This window comes from Muntiacus reevesi, chromosome 1 (assembly GCF_963930625.1).
Source record: "Muntiacus reevesi chromosome 1, mMunRee1.1, whole genome shotgun sequence".
In the NCBI taxonomy this organism is placed as follows: Eukaryota; Metazoa; Chordata; class Mammalia; order Artiodactyla; family Cervidae; genus Muntiacus; species Muntiacus reevesi.
In genome coordinates, this window is record NC_089249.1 from 24,542,292 (window position 1) to 24,562,544 (window position 20,253).

Consider the following 20,253-nt stretch of genomic DNA (forward strand, 5'->3'; position numbering starts at 1 on the left):
CTTGACTTTAAGTGCCTGTGAGTAACAACACTCTAAATGGAGTAATGTTTCTAAGGAAAGTACTAATCTGGTAAAAATATGAAAACCTCGAGGAAGCCTGTTCTAAAACGTGAAATCAGAGGATTGTTCGCTATAGTCCAGATCCTATCCTGGTAGGAGAGTTTGACTTTGTGTGAAGCACTCTCTTAGCTTTCCAACATAGGAAAAAGTGAGATCCTAAGTCATAGTCAGATAATCGCTATGGTGTGATCACTCACCTAGAACCAGACATCCTGGAATGTGAAGTCAAGTGGGCCTTAGAAAGCATCAGTATGAACAAAGCTAGTGGAGGTGATGGAATTCCAGTTGAGCTATTTCAAATCCTAAAAGATGATGCTGTGAAAGTGCTGCACTCAATATACGAGCAAATTTGGAAAACTCAGCAGTGGCCACAGTTCTGGCAAAGGTCAGTTTTTATTCCAATCCCTAAGAAAGGCAATCCCAAAGAATGCTCAAACTACCGCACAATGGCACTCATCTCACACACTAGTAAAGTAATGCTCAAAATTCTCTAAGCCAGGCTTCAGCAATACATGAACCGAAAACTTCCAGATGTTCAAGCTGGTTTTAGAAAAGGCAGAGGAGCCAGAGATCAAATTGCCAACATTCACTGGATCATCGAAAAAGCGAGAGTTCCAGAGAAACATCTGTTTCTGCTTTATTGACTACGCCAAAGCCTTCGACTGTGTGGATCACAATAAACTGTGGAAAATTCTGAAAGAGATGGGAATACCAGATCACCTGACCTGCCTCTTGAGAAACCTGTATGCAGGTCAGGAAGCAATAGGTAGAACTGGACATGGAACAACAGACTGGTTCCAAACAGGAAAAGGAGTACGTCAAGGCTGTATATTGTCACCCTGCTTATTTAACTTATATGCAGAGTAGATAATGAGAAACGCTGGTCTGGAAGAAGCACTAGCTGGAATCAGGATTGCCGGGAGAAATATCAGTAACCTCAGATATGCAGATGACACCACCCTTGTGGCAGAAAGTGAAGAGGAATTAAAAAGCCTCTTGATGAAAGTGAAGGAGGAGAGTGAAAAAGGTGGCTTAAAGCTTAGCATTCAGAAAACTAAGATCATGGCATCTGGTCCCATCACCTCATGGGAAATAAATGGGGAGACAGTGGAAACAGTGTCAGACTTAATTTTTTGGGGGCTCCAAAATCACTGTAGATGGTGACTGCAGCTATGAAATTAAATAACTTACTCCTTGGAAGCAAAGTTATGACCAACCTAGATAGCATATTAAAAAGCAGAGACAATACTTTGCCAACAAAGGTCCATCTAGTCAAGGCTATGGTTTTTCCAGTGGTCATGTATGGATGTGAGAGTTAGACTGTGAAGAAAGCTGAGCGCTGAAAAATTGATGCCTTTGAAATGTGATATTGGAGAAGACTCTTGAGAGTCCCTTGGACTGCAAGGAGATCCAACCAGTCCATCTTGAAGGAGATCAGTCCTGGGTGTTCATTGGAAGCACTGATGTTGTAGCTGAAACTCCAAACTTTGGCCACCTCATGCGAAGAGTTGACCATTGGAAAAGGCCCTGATGCTGGGAGGGATTGGGGGCAGGAGGAGAAGGGGACGACAGGGGATGAGATGGCTGGATGGTATCAATGGACTCAATGGACATGAGTTTGAGTAAACTCCAGGAGTTTGTGATGGACAGGGAGGCCTGGCATGCTGCGATTCATGGGGTCGCAAAGAGTTGGACATGACTGAGCGACTGAACTGAAGTCATAGTTATATACCCACCTCAGGTGACCAGACACATATAAGTGACCCTGTCATGTTAGAATTTGAGAGACTGCTGATGAATTTAGAAATAACTAGTGTACTTTTTACATCTTATAAGATATCATTTAGAAAAATTTACTGAGGGGAAAATAATTCCAGCAAGAGTAGTTAGAATATTACCAAGTGGTGGGGAGACGGTGGAGGCCTGAATTAGGATGGTGGAAAGGAATAGGGAAACTTACTTAAAAACTGCTATGTGTATTCTAATTTTTCTACATATAGGAGACTAGAATTTGTCCCAGATTTAGATTTCTTACTAATACTTTGAAAGGAAGAGCATACTTTAGAAAGAAATTGTACTCAGTTATATCTGACAAAGGTTTACAGAGTAGAGATTTAGTCATTCACAGTTATAAAGTTGTTGTTGCTTAGTCTTTTAGTCATGCCCAACTCTTTTGCAACCCCATGGACTGTAGTCTGCCAGGCTTCTCTGTTGCTGGGATTTCCCAGACAGTAATATTGAATTGGGTTGTCATTTCCTTCTGCAGGGGATCTTCCTGACCCAGGGATTGAACCCACTGCCGGCATTGGCAGGCAGATTCTGTAACACTGAGCCACCAAGGAAGCCCAGTTATACAGTTAGTAGCATATATAAGCAATTTTCCAAAAATAGAAGGTATCTCAGCAATTATATAGATTGGGCATGCATCGATTATGCTCCCTTGGATTCTTCAGAGCCCCACTAAATAATCATCTTTTGTACTGTAATCCATTTGACCCGTGGTGTACACTACTAGGTAGAGGCTGCATTTATGAGAAAGTCATCAGGTCAAGCACAGTACCTATTATAGTATACTACTTTGGCATTAGTAACTTGAATCAAGCAACGGAAATAATGAAGACTAACAGAAGCTATATTGGTTGTTAGGTTTGTTGTATATTGAGGGGCGCATGGTGTATATTGGGGCTTTCTTGGTGGTTCAGACAGTAAAGAATCTGCCTGCAATGTGGGAGACTGGCATTTGATCCCTGGGTCAGGAAGAATCCCTGGAGAAGGGAATGGCTTCCCACTCTAGTATTCTTGCCTGGAGAATCCCATGAACAGAGTAGCCTGGTGGGCTACAGTCCATGAGGTCTCAAAGAGTTGGACATGTTTGAGTGACTAACACTTTTCACTTTCTTGGTTGTATATTTTATTTTGAATTACTGCCAGTAAATTTTTTTGTTCATGCCTGTGTGAATGTTACACTAATACAGTAATCTTTTCATTCTTAATATTTTTAGTTTTAAACAGTTTAGAAGCATTCATGTAAAAATCTTTGTAATGTATATTGTATATTTGCTAAATCGGCTTCAGTCATGTCTGACTCTGTGCAACCCTATGGACTGTAGCCTGCTTGGCTCCTCTGTTCACTGGATTCTGCAGGCAAGAGTACTGGAAGGGGTTTGCATCTCCTCCTCCAGGTGATCTTCTGAACCCAGGGACTGAACCCAGGTATCTTATGTCTCCTGCATTGGTAGGTGAGTTCTTTACCACTAGTTCCACCATTGGTCAAACTTTTTTTCCTTCAGAATTAAGTTTTCTTTATCTTATTTTATAGCACAGGACATTTAATAGATTTACTTGCAGCTATTAAGTTCAGCAGGATTTTCCAGGTGGTGCAGTGGTAAAGAATCCACCTGACAATGCAGGAGGCACAGGAGACCTGGGTTCCTTCCTGGGGTTGGAAAGATCCTCTGAAGCAGGAAATGGCAACCCACTCCAGTATTCTTAGCTGGAATGTTCCATGGACAGAGGAGCCTGGCAGGCCACAGTCCATGGGATCTGAAAGAATAGGGCATGACTGAGTAACTGAGCATGCCCACATTAAGTTCAGCTTATTAGATGTTGAGATTTTTAGACTAGGTTTTGGCACCCTGGGTGATTAGTATGCAGTATAGTATACCTGAAGACCAGTGCAGTGAATCAAAGTCTAAGGGACTTCTCTTTTTTCACTGGATAGGAATTTTATGCTGTCATATATAGGTATTCTTGCTTTAATAAAACTTGTTTTGTCAAGGCCCAGTTGCAGCCTTTGTATTTCATAAATTGATATCACAGCAAGATTCATCATATCAATTGCAGGCTCCCATAAGTCTTTGATGATGATAATTGGTTTGCAAAACTTGATTTACATAGGAATTCATATAGTACGAAATAGTTTTACCTCCATGTAGCTCCAGTGAATGAACCTTAGAGCATAACTTGGATGTTCCTTTTTGTAATTTCTTCAGAAATTTTTCTTATTTCTCATGTGCACACTTTTTCCCCTTTTTATGATTTGTAGGCATCATGATCGCAAGATGTGTATAATAGGACTGAGTATCCTTTTGGAATTGCAAAATCGACCTCCTGCAGTAGATGCTGTGGTGGGACAGATTGTGCCCTCAATTCTTTTCCTTTTCCTTGGACTAAAGCAGGTCTGTGCTACCAGACAACTGGTAAACCGGGAAGATCACTCAAAAGCAGATAAAGCCAATATAGAAGAAAATGGTAAAGTGTTCTAATTGCAATGAATGCTAGAACTGATTTTTTTGAGTATGTTTTCTTTGAGTTTTAGTCTATTTAGAAACGTTAAATAGATTTAATTTCTTGGCCTGCTACATGTTTAACAAATATTTTGAGTTTGATTGAATTATAGTAGTCCCTTCTTACCCCAATTTTGATTTTATGATTTCAGTTGTCTAAAAATGTTAAATGGAAAATTCCAGAAATAAACAGTTTATAACTTTATCTATTTTCCATTGAAGTATAGTTTATATACAATATTATATTAGTTTCAGATGTACAGCATATATAATGATTCACTGTTGTTATAGATTACACTGTTAAAAGTTATTTTATTAACATATTCACTGTGCTGTTCAATATATCCTTGTAGCTTATTTTTTTAAAACTTAATAGTTTGTACCTCTTAATCTCCTGCTCTTGGCCCTCCACTTCCCCCTTCCCAATGGTTACTACTAGTTATTTCTCTGTATCTGTGAGTGTCTTATATTCATTTGTTTCTTTCATTTTTTATATTCCACATTTAAATGTGGAGAGACAGAACTTGTCTCTCTCTGTCTGATTTACTTCATTAAGCATAATATCCTTTAGATCTATCCCATTTTGTTGCAAATGGCAAGATGTCATTCTTTGTTTATAGCTGAGTACTAATTCACTGTATATCTCACCACATCTTCATTATCCATTCATTTGTTGATGGACATTTGGGTTGCTTCCTTATATTGGCTATTGTAAATAATGCTGCTGTGAACATTGGGGGTGTGTATATCTTTTTGAGTTTTTTTTTTATATATGTATATATACACAGGAGTGAAATTGCTGGATCATATTTTTAGTTTCTTGAGAAACTTTTCATATAGTTTTCCATAATGGTTGTACCAATTTACATTCCCACCAACAATATGCAAGGGTTCCCTCTTTATATCCTTGCCAACATTTGTTATTTGTTGATAGCCATTCTTACTGAGAAGGGTGAGATGATACCTCATTGTGATTTTGAATTACATTTCTCTAATGATTAGACATGTTGAATATCTTTTATGCTTATTCAGGTCTTCTGCTCATTTTTTAATTGGGTCATTTGGCTTTTTGACATTGAGTTGTATGAGCTATTTATATATTTTGAATATTAACCCCTATCATATTGTATCATTTCTTGCACTTATTGGTTGTCTTTTCATTTTATAAATGATTTTCTTTGATGCCCCAAAACTTTAAAGTTTAATCAGCTTCCATTTGTTTTTGTGTCCTTTGCTTTAGGAGACAGAACCCCCAAAATATTTCTGCAATTTATATCAAAGAGTGTTCTGTTTTTCTGCTAGTAGTTTTATGGTTTCTGGTTATACATTTAGGTCTTTAATCCATTTTGAGTTTATTTTTATCTATGATGTGAGAAAATGTTCTAATTTCATTTTTTACATGTAGCTGTCCAGTTTTCCCAATACTGCTTATTGTTGAAGAAATTGATATTTTCCATTGTGTATTCTTGCTTCCTTTGTGGTAGGTGAATCAACTCCAAATGTGGAAGTTTATTTCTGGGCTTTTAATTCTTTCCTGTTGATGTATGTGTCTGTTTTTGTGCCATTACCATACTGTTTTGATTACTATAGCTTTATAGGATAGTTTGAAATTAAAGCACATGATACCTGCAACCCTGTTCTTTTTCATCAAGATTGCTTTGACAGTTCAGGGTTTTTTGTGGTTCCATATAAATTTTAGGATGATTTGTTCTAATTGTATGGAGGTTGTCATGGGTATTTTGATAGACATTAAATCTATAGATTGCTTTGGTAGTATGGATAGTATAACAATATTAATTCTTCCAATTCATAAACACAGGATATCTTTCCATTTTTTTATATTTTCTTCCATTCCTTCTTCAGTGTTTTATAGTTTGTAGAGTATAGGTCCTGTCACTTCCTCATTTAAGTTCATTCATAAGTAATTTTCTTTGATATGATTTTAAGTAGATTTGTTTTCTTGATTTCTCTTTCTGCAACTTTACTAAATTCATTTATTAGTTCTAAAAGCTTTTTGGTGGAGACTTTATGGTTTTCTATATATAGTATTATGGCATATGAAAATAGTGACAGTTTTACTTCCCTTCCAATTTGGATTCCTTTATTTCTTTTTCTTGTCTGATTGTCATGGCTCACCTCCCAATAGTATGTTAAATAGAAGTGGCAAGAGTGAGCATCCTTACCTTGTTCCTGAATTTAGAGGAAAATCTTTCAGCTTTCCCTGTAGCATATGATGGTAGCTGTGGGTTGACCATAAGCAACCTTTATAATGTTGAGATATGTTCTATCTATACCTACTTTGATGAGAATTTTTGTCATGAATGGATGTTGAATTTTGTCAAGTGCTTTTTGGTAGGTAGTATGATTATCATGTGATTTTATCCTTTTTTTAATGTGGTATATCACATTGATTGGTGGATATTGAGTCATCTTTGCATTCCTGGAGTAAATCGCACTGGATTGTAGTGTATGATCCTTTTTATAAGTTGTTGAATTTGGTTTGCTAATAATTCTGTTGAGGATTTTTGCATCGATATTCATCAAAAATAATAGCCTTATAATTCTCTTCCTCTTGTTTTTGGTAGTGTCTTTGCTTTTGGTGGCCCCATGGAATGAGTTTGGGAGTGTTCTCTCCTCTTTGGTTTTTTGGAATAGTTTGAGGATAGGTATTTGCTTTTATTTATACATTTGGAGGAGTTTTCATATTAAGCCATCCAGTCATGGACTTCTGTTTGCAGGGAGTTTTTTGATTATGAGTTCAATTTACTAGTAGTGATCTCTTTATTCAGATTGTCTATTTCTTCCTTATTCAATTTTGGAAGGTTGTATATCTCTAGAAATGTTTCCATTCCTTCTCAGTTGTTCAGTTTGTTGGCTTATAACTATTTGTAGCATTCACTTATGATTTTTTTGGTATCTCTGTGATATCAGTTGCAATTTCTTTTATTTCTTGTTTTATTTATTTGAGTCCTCTTTTTAATTTCCCCTGCTAAAGGCTTAATACATTTTGCTTATTTTTCAAAAAACAGTTCTTGATATTTTCTATTTTTTTTTCTTTTTTGGTCTATTTTGTTTATTTCCCCTCTAAACTTTATTATTTCTTTCTTCTGACTTGGGGCTTTGTTTGTTCTTTTTTTTTTTTTTTTTTATCCTTTTAGATGGTTGGTTAGGCTGTTTATTTGTTATTTTTCTTGTTTCTTGAGGTAAACCTAAATTTTGCAGTGTCTGTAAATTTTGGAAAGTTGTGTTTTTGTTTTCATTTGTCTCAAGGTATTTTCTGATTTCTTTTATGATTTTTTCATTCACCCATTGGTGTTTTAGTAGCATGTTGTTTAGTCTTCATGTGTTTATGTTTTCCATTTTTCTACCTGTGATTGATTTCTAGTTTCATAGTGTTGTGGCCTGAAAAAATGCCTAATATAGTTTCTATCCCTGTACATTTGGTGAGACTTGCTTTGTGGCCTAGCATGTGTTCTGTCCTGGAGAATGTTCCATGTGCACTTGGGAAAAGTATGCATTCTGCCATTTTGGGGTGTAATGTCCTGTAGATATCTGTTAAGTTCAGCTGGTCTATTGTTCACTTAGACACATTAGAAAAACTACCAAACTACATTTCAGTCTGTGTGTGTCTTTAACCCTGAAATTAATTTCTTCAAGCAATCAGAATTCTTTTTTTCCAGTATGTTGCATTCTTTCTAATTTCTTACTTTGGTCTCTCTTGGCTTATAATTATTATGACTTGAGGGAAGATTTCTTTAGTAATATCCCAGACTTTCTCATTGAATTTCCTACTAAAGTGTATGATGATTAACCAACAAAGGTATCTCTTGCTGTCTGTCTTGTTATTATCCTTTATATATATATATATATATTTTTTTTTTTTTCGTGTATGTGGTAAAAACTAGGGTTTCTTGCCTTATCCCTAAAATTATTTTGCAGCTTAATCCAAGTGCTTCAGTATAGTATGTTTTATAGAACTAGATTTAGATTAATAATGCCTGGTTTAAGTTTACTCCAGGTTTTTTCTCTTAGATTGATTTTGCCCTGCTTTTACTATCTTCCAGTTATTTACAAGGCAGATTGGCCCTGAAAATAGAAACTCAATCTATGGAGATACTCAGTTCAGCTGTCAACTTTTTAACCCATGTGTAGCTAATTATTTTTCCTTAATATTTCTAAATTTTTCAGTTTCTGTTAGCAGAAATGACCTCTTCATTTGAGCATTTCCAAGCAATTGGTAATTATTAGGATCTTAGTTAATTGTTAAGAGACTCACATTCTCAATGGGAGGTCATTGTTGTTTAAAACACATGCACTGAGTACAGAATAATTTTATGTCTTTTTTCTACAAAAAGGTTAATTTGGGAATCTGGCTAAATAGTATTTTTATATTAATGGATATGAAGCAGCCATAGTAAAACAGTAATAACAGTTCATCTATATCATAGATTTAGAGATAGTTAGAAATCGTTTTAAATGAGGAGGATAAAGTCATTTTCAATTTAGCAAGCTATAGTAAAGGTAAGGTTTATTTTTATAATTTTACATAAAATTAAATGGTAGTTTTTCCATTTCTAGAATGTCACTTTATAATTTTTGTTTTCATTTTGATTTATCTTTTGTCCGTATGTGATTTGATTCCTTTTGAATAAATAATGGATTCACAGAAGAGATTTCAAGTGATGAAGAGGAGACTAATGTCACTGCTCAAGCAATGCAGTCAAATAATGGAAGAGGTGAAGATGAGGAGGAAGATGATGATGACTGGGATGAAGAAGTGTTGGAAGAAACTGCTCTTGAGGGATTCAGTACTCCACTGGACCTTGACAATAGTGTGGATGAATATCAATTTTTTACACAAGCTTTGCTGAGTATGTTGTTACTCCCTGAATCATCAGATATGTTTTTCATTTCCATCTTTTAGAAGTTGTTTCGGGGTCTACCCCAAATTGGTTTAGGATTCCCTGTAAAATTTGTATTTATTTTTAATTATAGAAATCCCCAAACATACATAAAATGAGAGCAGATAGCATATGTCAGGGTAAGATTGCAGGATATCCTCATAAAAGTAATTTAAGGCAAGAGTATCTGTATATATTGTTCATCCTCTAGGTATAAACAAAGATTTTTACAGAATGAAGTATCTCACATATTTTGCTTAAAAATTGTGCCCATAAACTTCTCAGCAATTTACAATCCCCATGTGAAGGAATGGAGTCCATAAGAGAGTAAGTTTTTAACTATATAAGGAATATACCAATTTTGTACAGCAAAGGACACTAGAAATACAGTTAAAGTACTCATAGAAGATTGGAAGAAAATACTGTCATGTAAGATCCACAGATTATAGAAACCTTCTATAAATGAATAAGACCAATAACCTAGTATAAGAATGAGATATATAAATAGAAAACTTATAGAATTAAAAATAAGTAAGAAGCCAGTGAGAGTATTTGGAAAATTATTATAAACAAGTTATAATGAAAAGAAATCCCACTATATGGGTTGCTTGATAGTTGCATTGTATTTCTATGGCAGTATCATAATTTAGCTTATTTCCACCATTGTTGGACATACAAGGTATTTCCAGTTTTTTGTTTCTTTGCTGTTATAAAGAATATTAAATTGAACATCCTTGTTCAATTTGAACACCAACCCTAAAATATTGTTAATACCAGCAAGGTAGTGGTAGCCTAATATACTGGCATTATGTAGTATGCCAATATATTGTTTATTACAAATACCATTAATGAATCACCTCTGTGTTTTGTTGAAATTTAGCAGGAACAAGAGGTAGAGAGTCCAGGGAATGATATTCCAAAACATGAGGAAGATAAAGAGCATAAATGTGGAAATTGGAATGCAGAGGGTGTACTCTACGGAAGTTGCTACTGGACCTGGGTGTCCACCATAAGCAGCAAGGAAGCTCTTTGATCTTGAGTGGGATCTTGGGATATGTATTTTGAAAATTCTCCTCAAGAGACAGGCAACCAGCTTTGGCTCAGTCAGAATATAGGGACCACTGCTTAAGTCTCTGTGAAGTGGTAAAATTGTACCAAATTGTACCAGCCTTGGATTCTGGACTGAGGTTGCCTTTATCCCATTGCCCATTAGAGTGTTGTTGAATGTTTTTGTATAAAGAGGTGATCTTGGGGATGTGGTAGTTTCAGGGGTATTATCTATTGATAATGTCCAAAAAGAACTGAAGTGGGCTAGACTTGGGAACCAAGTGCTAGGAAATTGCTTTATTAAGTAAGTAGGGCCCCCTAGAGAAAGGATGGCATTTGATGAAAAAAAGCATATAGGTGAAAACCATCAAGAAAGCAGCACAGAATTGGATGTGGAGAGGGCATGATAGTGGTTGACTAGGAGACTGATAGAACTAGTGATGGAAATGGGGAGATCCAAGGAGAGTTTGAGAGGTAAAATGTAAAAATTGGTTATAGTTGTGCTGAGTTGCAGGTGACCTACCCAATGTAAAAGTCCAGGAAGTTTAGGGAACAGTTTTGCCTAAAGGTACAAATTCGAGTTTTTGGTGTAGATGCAGGTAGCATATGGCATGTGCTGGAAGCATGAGAATTCCTGAGGAAAATGATAACAAGTGAGTAAAGTGTTTCCCATGATCTGGATTTTAGGGAGCTATCATAGTTAGTGAAACCCCAAGAAGAGGAGGAGATGGCAAAGGAGGCAGAGAACTAGGCAGAGGAGAGATTTGTGATGTTCCAACCCTTTCACAAGGGGCTTCCCTTGTGACTCAGCTGGTAAAGAATCCACCTGCAATGCGAAGACCTGGGTTCTATCCCTGGGTTGGGAAGATCCCCTGGAGAAAGGAAAGGCTACCCATTCCAGTATTCTGGCCTGGAGAATCCCATGGACTCTGTATAGTCCATGGGGTCACAAAGAGTCGGGCATGACTGGGCAACTTTCACTTTGCTTCAACCTTCCTTTGTAGCTCCACACAGGTTGAGTACTAAAGTGAGTACTCAGGAGTCATCCTTTGTTGGAATAAGTTTTATCGCTTATTGTCTGTTATCATTTCATTGTAATTTGGTTATATCATTAGTTATTATCTGAAATAATAACTGTCACTGGACTCCCTTATCATTCCTTCTCCCCTGAAACACCCCCACATTACAACAGCTGTGCAGAATCGGGATGCTGCGTGGTATCAGCTGCTGATGGCACCGCTCAGTGAGGATCAGAGGAGGGCCCTGCAGGAGGTGTATACACTGGCCGAGCACCGGAGGACAGTGGCAGGTCAGCCAGCACGATTTTCTGATCCGAGCGCATGTGTCGGGAGTCAGCCTTTATTTTTACCAGCCTGGTGGCACCTAAATACTGTTCTAAAATTTGTTTTTAGAGATCAACCTTTCAAGATAGTAAGAAATTATCGTTGTTTTATGATCTTATCACTTACGATAGCTTTGCAAAACACCATGTGTTAACATCTGTCTTTAGTAGTGTTCTTATTCACTCTCTTATCCTATTTTGGAGCCAAAGGTAAGACATAAAGGTTGGGATGAATCTTGCTGAAGGAGAGTTAACCAGCTGGGTCACCCACCTAACCATCTAAACAATGAATCGAAGGCATTTTATGAGTTCTTGCAAGGACCTTATATTTCTAGAAATGAAATACTCTCCATTTCTTTTTGTTGGGCTTTATGTAAAAGTTGGTGATTCTTGTTGATTTTCAGTTTTTGAGCTGGAGAAATTATTTTACACAGACATTATTATGGTCACTTCTGGAAAATTAATGGTAGATTTTGTAATTACAGAAGTATTTTAGTGGAAGACATTATGGAATAGGAATCTAGAGTTTAGAACCCAGGTTCTTCTGCACAGACTTTAGACTTCTGTTCTGCCCAGATTCTGTATTGCCCGTTCTGATGGGAGAAGTGAGTGTGTCCTTTTAGGAGTAGACACTATGGCTTTGAGCCTTGTTTTTATCTTGCTCCGTTTTAGCAAACAGTTTTTCCGAAATGGAGATTATAATTGCAGTCATTCCTCAATATCTTCAGAGGGGATTGGTTCCTGGGCTCCCCTCAAATACCAGAATCCTAGGATGCTCAAGTTCCTTGTTAGAATAATGTGGTGCAGTGGGCCCTGTATATCTCTGGGTTCCATATTTGTGGGTTACACATCCCCAGACACCTGGACGATGGTCCTTACTGACATGGGTTTGTTAAAGGCTAGTGTTCAATTGGGTAGAATAATTAATACCACAATTCACATTCCTTCACAGTGCTAACTCTAAAGAATCTGGCTCCTTTGAGGATATTTCCAACTTTGTCACCTTAAATACTCTTCTCTTTTCCCTGCTTTCTCTTGCAAATTCTAGAGGCAAAGAAGAAGATTGAACAACAGGGAGGCTTTACCTTTGAAAACAAAGGAGTCCTCTCTGCATTTAACTTTGGGACTATGCCTACCAACAACTGAAAGAAGGAACATCAGCTGGCCAAACGTCGTGGTTCCATTGAGCGTCAGCCGGAAGGAGAGGGTCAGCAGGGCTGGAGAGGGGCTGCTCTTCGTGCCGCCGGCTGTGCCAGTGACCGCTTGGCGTCCGGCAGCACCTTTCTCTGCCCCCGCGTCCCCTTTGATCTTTCTCACCCTGAAATATATATTTTAAGCAGCTACTGTAATGTATGAAATTAAAGAAAAACAAAATCATAGGACTGAAAAGGACAAAGCATATGCTCCAAAGGATGAATGACCAAGGTGGATTTAGAGGACTGGATGGAAATGCACGTCTCAGGTTTTGCCATGCAGAATCAATGGATTTATGCGAATAACAGTGCCTTCTGTTGTACATGAATTATCTGAAAAAAATTTTTTTGGAGTGTGTTGCAGTTTTTTTTAAAGCATAAAACATATTTCTAGATAAATGTAAACCTTGGCTATATGTTGATTTATTCTGTATTTTACTGTGTGAATTTCCTGTTAGACAGTTAGCTACAAGTCACTCTGGTTTCAAAATCATCACTGCTCCCCTTGATCCCCCTGCTGCTGGGGTCTTTCTTCAGGGGTTGTACAATATGCACTGGCTCTGGTTTTTCATAATGTGTTTTTTCCTAAAGATGTGGCTTTCCTAAGAAGTGTCTTATTCTCTCTTCTGTCGTATTTTTCAGCCCTGAAAGGGGTAGTATTTCTTTTGAATTAATCTATATGAGTATCGATTTTATTCATAACCTGGTAAGTTCAGGACTCAAAAATTTCTTGGCAGCAAGTGGCAGGGACTCCTTAGTCACTGGAATTAACAATAATTCCGAGTATTTTTTGAATCATGTACTTAATTATGCAGTTAATTGATAATTATGCTAAAGCACATTGAACTTCTAAGAGAAAGGTGCTGCATAAGTATGCTGTTTTTCTGGATGGGGGCTTGCATTGTCAATAACTTATCATTCCAGCTGTGTTGGACCTGGGTCCAAAACATTTTGTAACAGTATTTTTTATCTAGGAAAAAGACCCAAGTAAATCTAACATCTTGCTTTCTCACACATCTGACATTTCCCCTATCTAATCTGAACTGAATCTGTTTATTTTAGCTCAGTTTGGCTTCTTATATTTTTCAGAGATTGGGATATTGGTCAGCTGCACTCTTATATTGTCATGATGCAAGATAGCCCATGAGAAATATTACAGATAGAGGTTACAGCTGTTTTCTGAACTGATTCAGTGCCAGAACATGGGTCATAGTGTTTTCATTCTATAAAGTGAAAGTGGATTTTCAGAACTTAATATATTTCTGGATATGATACAGTTGTCCTTTTTTATGAAATGTTTGCAGCTTATATTTTCCATCAGTGACTGGAGGAATTTCCTCCAGGTGCTTTCTAGATTACCATCCCTTGTTTATATGAACTCTTTTTAGAATTTTAGGTTATTTAAGTAGACTTTACAGAAGTAGCCCAAGAAGCCATGAGTTTCAGTTAAATAATCCCCTGCTTTTCTCTGCCCCTCTCTTCCCAAGGCACTGATACTGAGTGTGCCAGCTGGGAGTTAGAAAGATGGCATTGGGGGAAATTGTTAACATGTTAAGTTTTGAAACTCTTCTTATTCTCCTTATGTCGCAAATGGTTTAATTTTAACATAATATGCCTTCACACTGGATTGTAAAAGGCATGTGATTTTATTTTTGTGATGTATTGTCTCCTGCAGTATTAAAGGGAAAGAAGTGTTAATGTGTATCATCCTATCTTGTTTTTGAAGCCAGGGTAGTTGTACAGTTTTGTTACCAGCAGTGCTAACCTGAATGTGATCTGATAACCTTGGAAATGCAGGAACTCATATGAATGTAAAATAAAATGCGGGCTGATTCCCAGGATCCTGAACTCCTCTGTGTGAAATATTTTCTGAAACACCCATCAGGATGTTTTCCTGACTCCTGGGGACCTGAAGCAAGGTGGGTGTAGGTTGGGGAGGGTAACAAGGGCTCATCAGAAACAGCCAAAGAGTGGGGAATATTTGGGGACAAGAGCCCATCTTATAAACCAAGGTGTCCAAATGAGAACTGCAGATGCTCTGAAAAAGCAAGATCATTCAACCACATCAGGACCCTGAAGAAAAGGAAAAGATGCCTGTGGTGGGGCCATTTTCTGATGTGTCTGTGCGTGCTCAGTCATGTCAGACTCTTTGCAACCCCAGGGACTGTCGCCCAGGTTCCTCTGTCCATGGGATTTTTCAGGCAGGAATACTGGAGTGAGTTGCCATTTCCTCCTCTAGGGGATCTTTCTGACCCAGGGATCAAACCCAAGTCTCTTGTGTCTCCTGCATTGGCAGGCAGATACTTTACCACTGTGCCACCTGGGAAGACCCGGTTTTTTGATGGGCGGCCATCAAATTAGGAGCAGTTGAAACTGAGTGGAATGGTAAGTGCTGGCCTTTTGATTCTCAAATATTTACCTAGCATGACAGTAAGCTTCTCCTCCCTACCTCTGATTTATGTTAAGACTGCACTCATTCAGTAAATTGTTAATCAGTGAAAATTACAAAGAAAGAAAACAGGTTATTTGTTTAATATAGTGAATTACAGCCTAGTTTTCTGTTCAACAATGAAGATTGAAAATTGCAATACATTTATGGAGGAAATAAGAGGAAACTTCTCCAGAGGCCGCCAGTTTGTGTGTGTGTGTGTGTGTGTGTGTGTGCGTGCACACATTTCATCTGTTAAAAAAAAAAAATCAGTTCAGATAAGCCTTAAATGGAAATCCATCCTGCTCCTGTTTCACTCTGTCCACTGAGATCAGTGTACAAGTGGGTTGGAAACATCTCAGGCAGTCAATTAGTGCCTAAGACCACAAAGTCAGTGAATGAAGGGTTGGGATGTATTTTTAAGAAGAAACACAAACACCAGTGCAACCATGGCTGATTCTGTAGCCAGGAGAGAGGTTGTGTATGCAACAGTGGGTTGAGTGGCAGGAGAGTCTGGGGCAGACAGCAGTGCTGGCAGAGAGAAGAGAGGGCTATGTTGTGAGAAGGTCTGCAAGACTTCCATCAAGGGTGGAGGTGAGTGAATGCACATGCTCCCTGCAGAGCACCTGAGAGGAAGTTCACCTTGGAGATCGTCCAGTTTGAAAAAAGGATTCAACCAGTATGTGGATGCCTCTCAAAAGCTAAGAATCAAAGGCTTCACAAAGGGTCTGGAATATACCTGGAGCTAAGAGCAACTCAGGCAGGAGTGACAGAGAGCGTGCGTGATTAGTTGCTCAGTTGTGTCCAACTCTTTGTGATCCCATGGACTGTAGCCCACTAGGCTCTCTATCCATGGAATTTTGCGGGCGAGAATATTGGAGTGGGTTGCCACTTCCTACTCCAGGGATCTTCCTGACCTGGGGTTCTAACCTATGTCTCTTGAGTCTCCTGCATTGGCAGGTGGGTCCTTTACCTGCTGAGCTACTGGAGAAGTCCATCATTGGTACCAAGTCCCCCCAAAGAAGACTAATAGCTAGACTGGAGAATTCAGGGAGACTTGAAACTTCCCACCTAAAATTGAATTATTTCCTTGCTTGGCTGCAGTGCAACAAATATCTATTTGTCATGCCTCTCAGCTTGTTGGATCTTAGTTCCTTGACCAGAGATTGAACCCAGGCCATATCAGTGAAAGCACCATGTCCTAACCACTGGACCACCAGTGAATTCTCAAACAAATATTTAAAGAAGGTTAATAATTTGATATCCCCTTTAACCTAGTAGTGTTTAAGTGTTCACTCAATATTTATTTGGTGAAGTTGGGGAGAAGTTTTTTATTAATAAATATTGTATACAAATATTTTCAAAATAAGAGATTTCTAAACATTTATTACACACAGTTTTCCAAGCCAGATAACCCAATATTGGTCATTCCCAATATCACAAACTACAAACTCAATTTCTCAATTTTTAGCTTCCTGCAGCTATTGATATAAGACAACCCTCAGCTAGGTGGTGCCAAGATTAGGGAAATTTTCTACATAAGACAGTGTTCGACATCAGTAGGTACCAGCAGGAGGTGTTTATCTTTCTACTTTGGTGGGAACAAGAAAACTGGTTTTCATTCCACTAGTTGATAAATGAGCTGTATTTGGAAACCGTCATCAGTTGGCACCCTGTTTCCTGGGCGTCCCAGTGAGGTCAGCCCTCCCGACAGCCGGAGTTTCAGGCCACACCCTCTGGCCAGCCCCTTCATGGGGCTGTGGTTGGGCACTTTCATCAGAGATTCTCTGAGGCAGTGACAAGTTAAATAAGCAGATTGTTTACTCTCTCAGTATGCCACATCTGACAGGCCTTCATCCTTTCCTTCCAATCAAGTTTTGATGAATATGGTACAGCCCGGACTTTGGATCTAGAGAGCTGTGTGACTCCAGATGGAGTCTACTTGCTGTGGTAGCCAGCTTCCACCATGGCCCACAATGAGCTTTGCTATCTCTTGGGTTGCTCCCTCTCAGATTGTTCCACAGTTAAGCTGTGAGAGCTATAGCATGTAGAAGTTATGCTGTGTCACTTCCAAGACTAGGTTATAAAAATCTGTGACTTACATCTTGGGTGTGTTTTCTCTCTCCCTCTATCCAAGTGCTCTGGTGGGAGCCATGTCATGAGCGGCCCTATGGTGAGGACCATATGGTGAGGAGCTGAATGAAGCCTGCCAGAAGACACAGGCATGAATTAGGAAGTAGATCCTTCAAGCTTGTCAAGTCTTCAGCTATCACAGGCCTGGCTGACAGCTTGACTGTAATAACCTCATAAGAGACCCTAAATCATAAGCATCCAACCAAGCCACTCCTAGATTCCTGATTCTCAGACACTGAGACAATAAATGACTTGATTTTAGCTGTTAAGTTTGGTGACATTTTGTTATGTTGCTGCAAATAACTAATACACTGTTTACAGAAACTCTCCTATACTTTCTACTTTGAATAAATAATACACCCTGGATTGCCAGGAAATAGAATGCTGACATCTGAGACTGATGCGCTGCCCACTGCGCTAAGAAGGCTGACAAATGCTGACATCTGATATGAGGCAGCACTAGGTGTTTTCCAAGATTTCTCCCCACCCCAAGATTCTACAACAGTTTTAAACTGAAGACTGACTATAATAACGGAATTTCCCTAAAATAATCTAGATTTTCTACTTTCAAACTGAACTGTATCTTAAAACAGATATGACAAAACCTGCAGGTTAGATTCAGTTTACATCTTGTTTATGGATGTTAGGCATTTGTTTTTAAGTACTATCATTTATTTTAATTTTTAGTCAGCTTTATTGTTTAACATGTGAAACCTTCTAGAAATAAAAAGGCATGGTGCAGTTTATAGGCTATGTTTTTATTGTCATGAAGTATCATTTGAAACTATGACCGAATTAATTTTTTTTTGTATTCAGACATTATCTTGATTCACACTGACCCCGGGGGTCAGCTGTACATACTCATGCAGGCCAGGCGGTTTGTCAGTAGATCACGTTAACGTGCATCGTGATCTTGTATTGCTGTGGAGCTACTTCTCACTCTCTTTCAAAAGATTCACAATTTGTACGCGCATCTCTGCCCTTGGGCTCTATTTTACTGTGTCCTGTTTATATTCGACTTGGAAATCTGGTTTTCAGAGACATCTGTGTTTAGAATTGACTGTGGGACTTAAACACTAGAACAGAATTGCTCTTGTAATATAATAACACAGGCATTTGCCTCCCTAGATCTTTTGTTGAGCTGTCACTGGCTGATGGTTATTTGGTGACATTGTTATTTTATTCTGCCTTGTGGAGAACGACTAAATTAGGGTAATGGATTATGCTGTCAATCAAGTTTGACAGACTCTCTATGAGAATTTGTAATGGAATGAAAGCAACATGGTCCTGTTGTTCTAACTATGATTAGCAATGTAGCTTAATAACTGAAGTAGCCCTTCAGTTATTGAATGCTATAAAGTGCATTTCGTTATGGTGGATCTAGCTTCCCACTTCATGCTTCTATAAGATTGTACGTGTGGTACTCAAGGCAGTTTTTAACCTGTAACACTTTTAAAACAAAGTTTAAACATGCTGTTGAAAAGCATTTGATTATATGTACATATATATATATAGTATGTGTATGTATGCAAATGTCACTGGAGCAACATTTATGGCGTAACGGTGTATTGAGGAGGAAAAGCTTTTCCTCTGCTCTCTTAGGTTCATTAACTATGGTCTTGAGAATTAACCTAAGAAAAGAAAACAGAAAAAGTACAGTGTTTTATTCATATTCATGTGCATAAGATTTCACAGAAGCAAAACTCAAAGAAGTAGTTAGAAATTTAGAATAACTTCTAAAACTCAACAAATAAGAATATGGGAGTTAGCTGGACCATATGGCCAGCTTCTGCTTTGCCCATGCACACTGGACAAGCAAGTGATAGGCCATCAAACTATCCACCTTCAGCCTGGGGCCACCTTCATTCTCTATCACCAATACCAGGCAGAGAAAGGGTGCCTTTTCTTGTTCTCAGAATTCTAAAAGCTATTTTTGCCCACACAAATTTCTTTCTTTTTCTCTTCTTTTTTTGGTCATGCCAAGTGGCTTGCAGAATCTCAGTTCCCCAACCAGGGATTGAACCCAGGTCACGGCAGTGAGTCTGGAGTCCCAACCACTAGGCCACCAGAGAAACCCTACTCCCCACCCCTTCACCGCCCCCCCCCCCCACAAATTTCTTGATACTCTGTAAAACACTCTAGAATTCTTGATGCTTGATACAGATTTTCTTGCCTTTAGAAAAAACACTTATGGGCCAACATTCTGTTTAATGGTCATTGACTCTACTTTTGGCACACTTTTATGCCTCATCTTTCTCGTTTATTTTCCCCTCTGGCTTCTAATTTTTCTTTAGATTCTTTTTCATTTCACTGTACTCTTATCTGAAAGTTTAGTTTGTATTAGGAAACCTGGGAAGTCTATATGCCAAGTTCATTAAATACCTACTAGGGTTTTAGAGATGGAATGATTTTTCAGTCTGGTTCACACTGAATTTTTTTTATTTTTTTGCCATGTCTCATGGTATGGGATCTCAGTTCCCCTACCAGGAATTGAATCTAAGCCCCAGCAGTGAACCCAGGCCCCTCCCTCTTGGACCTCCCCGCCTCCATCCCATCCATCTAAATCATCACGGAGCACCCAGCTGGGTTCCCTGTGCTATAGAGCAGGTTCTCATTAGCTATTTATTTTACACAGGGTGGTGTAGTATATTTACGTCAAACCTAATTTCCTAATTCATCCTACCCTCCCTGCCCCCACCCTGTGTCCACATGTCCGTGTTCTACACTGTCATTTCTATTCCTGCCCTGTAAATAGGTTCGTCTGTACCGTTTTTCTAGATTCCACATATATGCATTAACATACGATATTTGTTTTTCTTTTTCTGACTTCACTCTGTATGATAGATTCTAGGTTCATCCACAT

General features: G+C 38.3%; 1 protein-coding gene across 2 annotated transcripts in view; it reads left to right on the plus strand.

The window, feature by feature from the left end:
- IPO8 (importin 8) overlaps nt 1-14,671 on the plus strand; it is a 72,269-nt gene extending 57,598 nt beyond the window's left edge. For both annotated transcript variants that reach the window (XM_065939863.1, XM_065939872.1), the window contains 4 exons: nt 4,106-4,311; nt 9,014-9,217; nt 11,487-11,603; nt 12,685-14,671. In XM_065939863.1, coding sequence (XP_065795935.1) covers nt 4,106-4,311; nt 9,014-9,217; nt 11,487-11,603; nt 12,685-12,782 — 625 coding nt within the window. In that variant the 3' untranslated portion in view covers nt 12,783-14,671. The remainder of the gene's footprint in view (nt 1-4,105; nt 4,312-9,013; nt 9,218-11,486; nt 11,604-12,684) is intronic.
- Nucleotides 14,672-20,253: the final 5,582 nt, after the last annotated feature.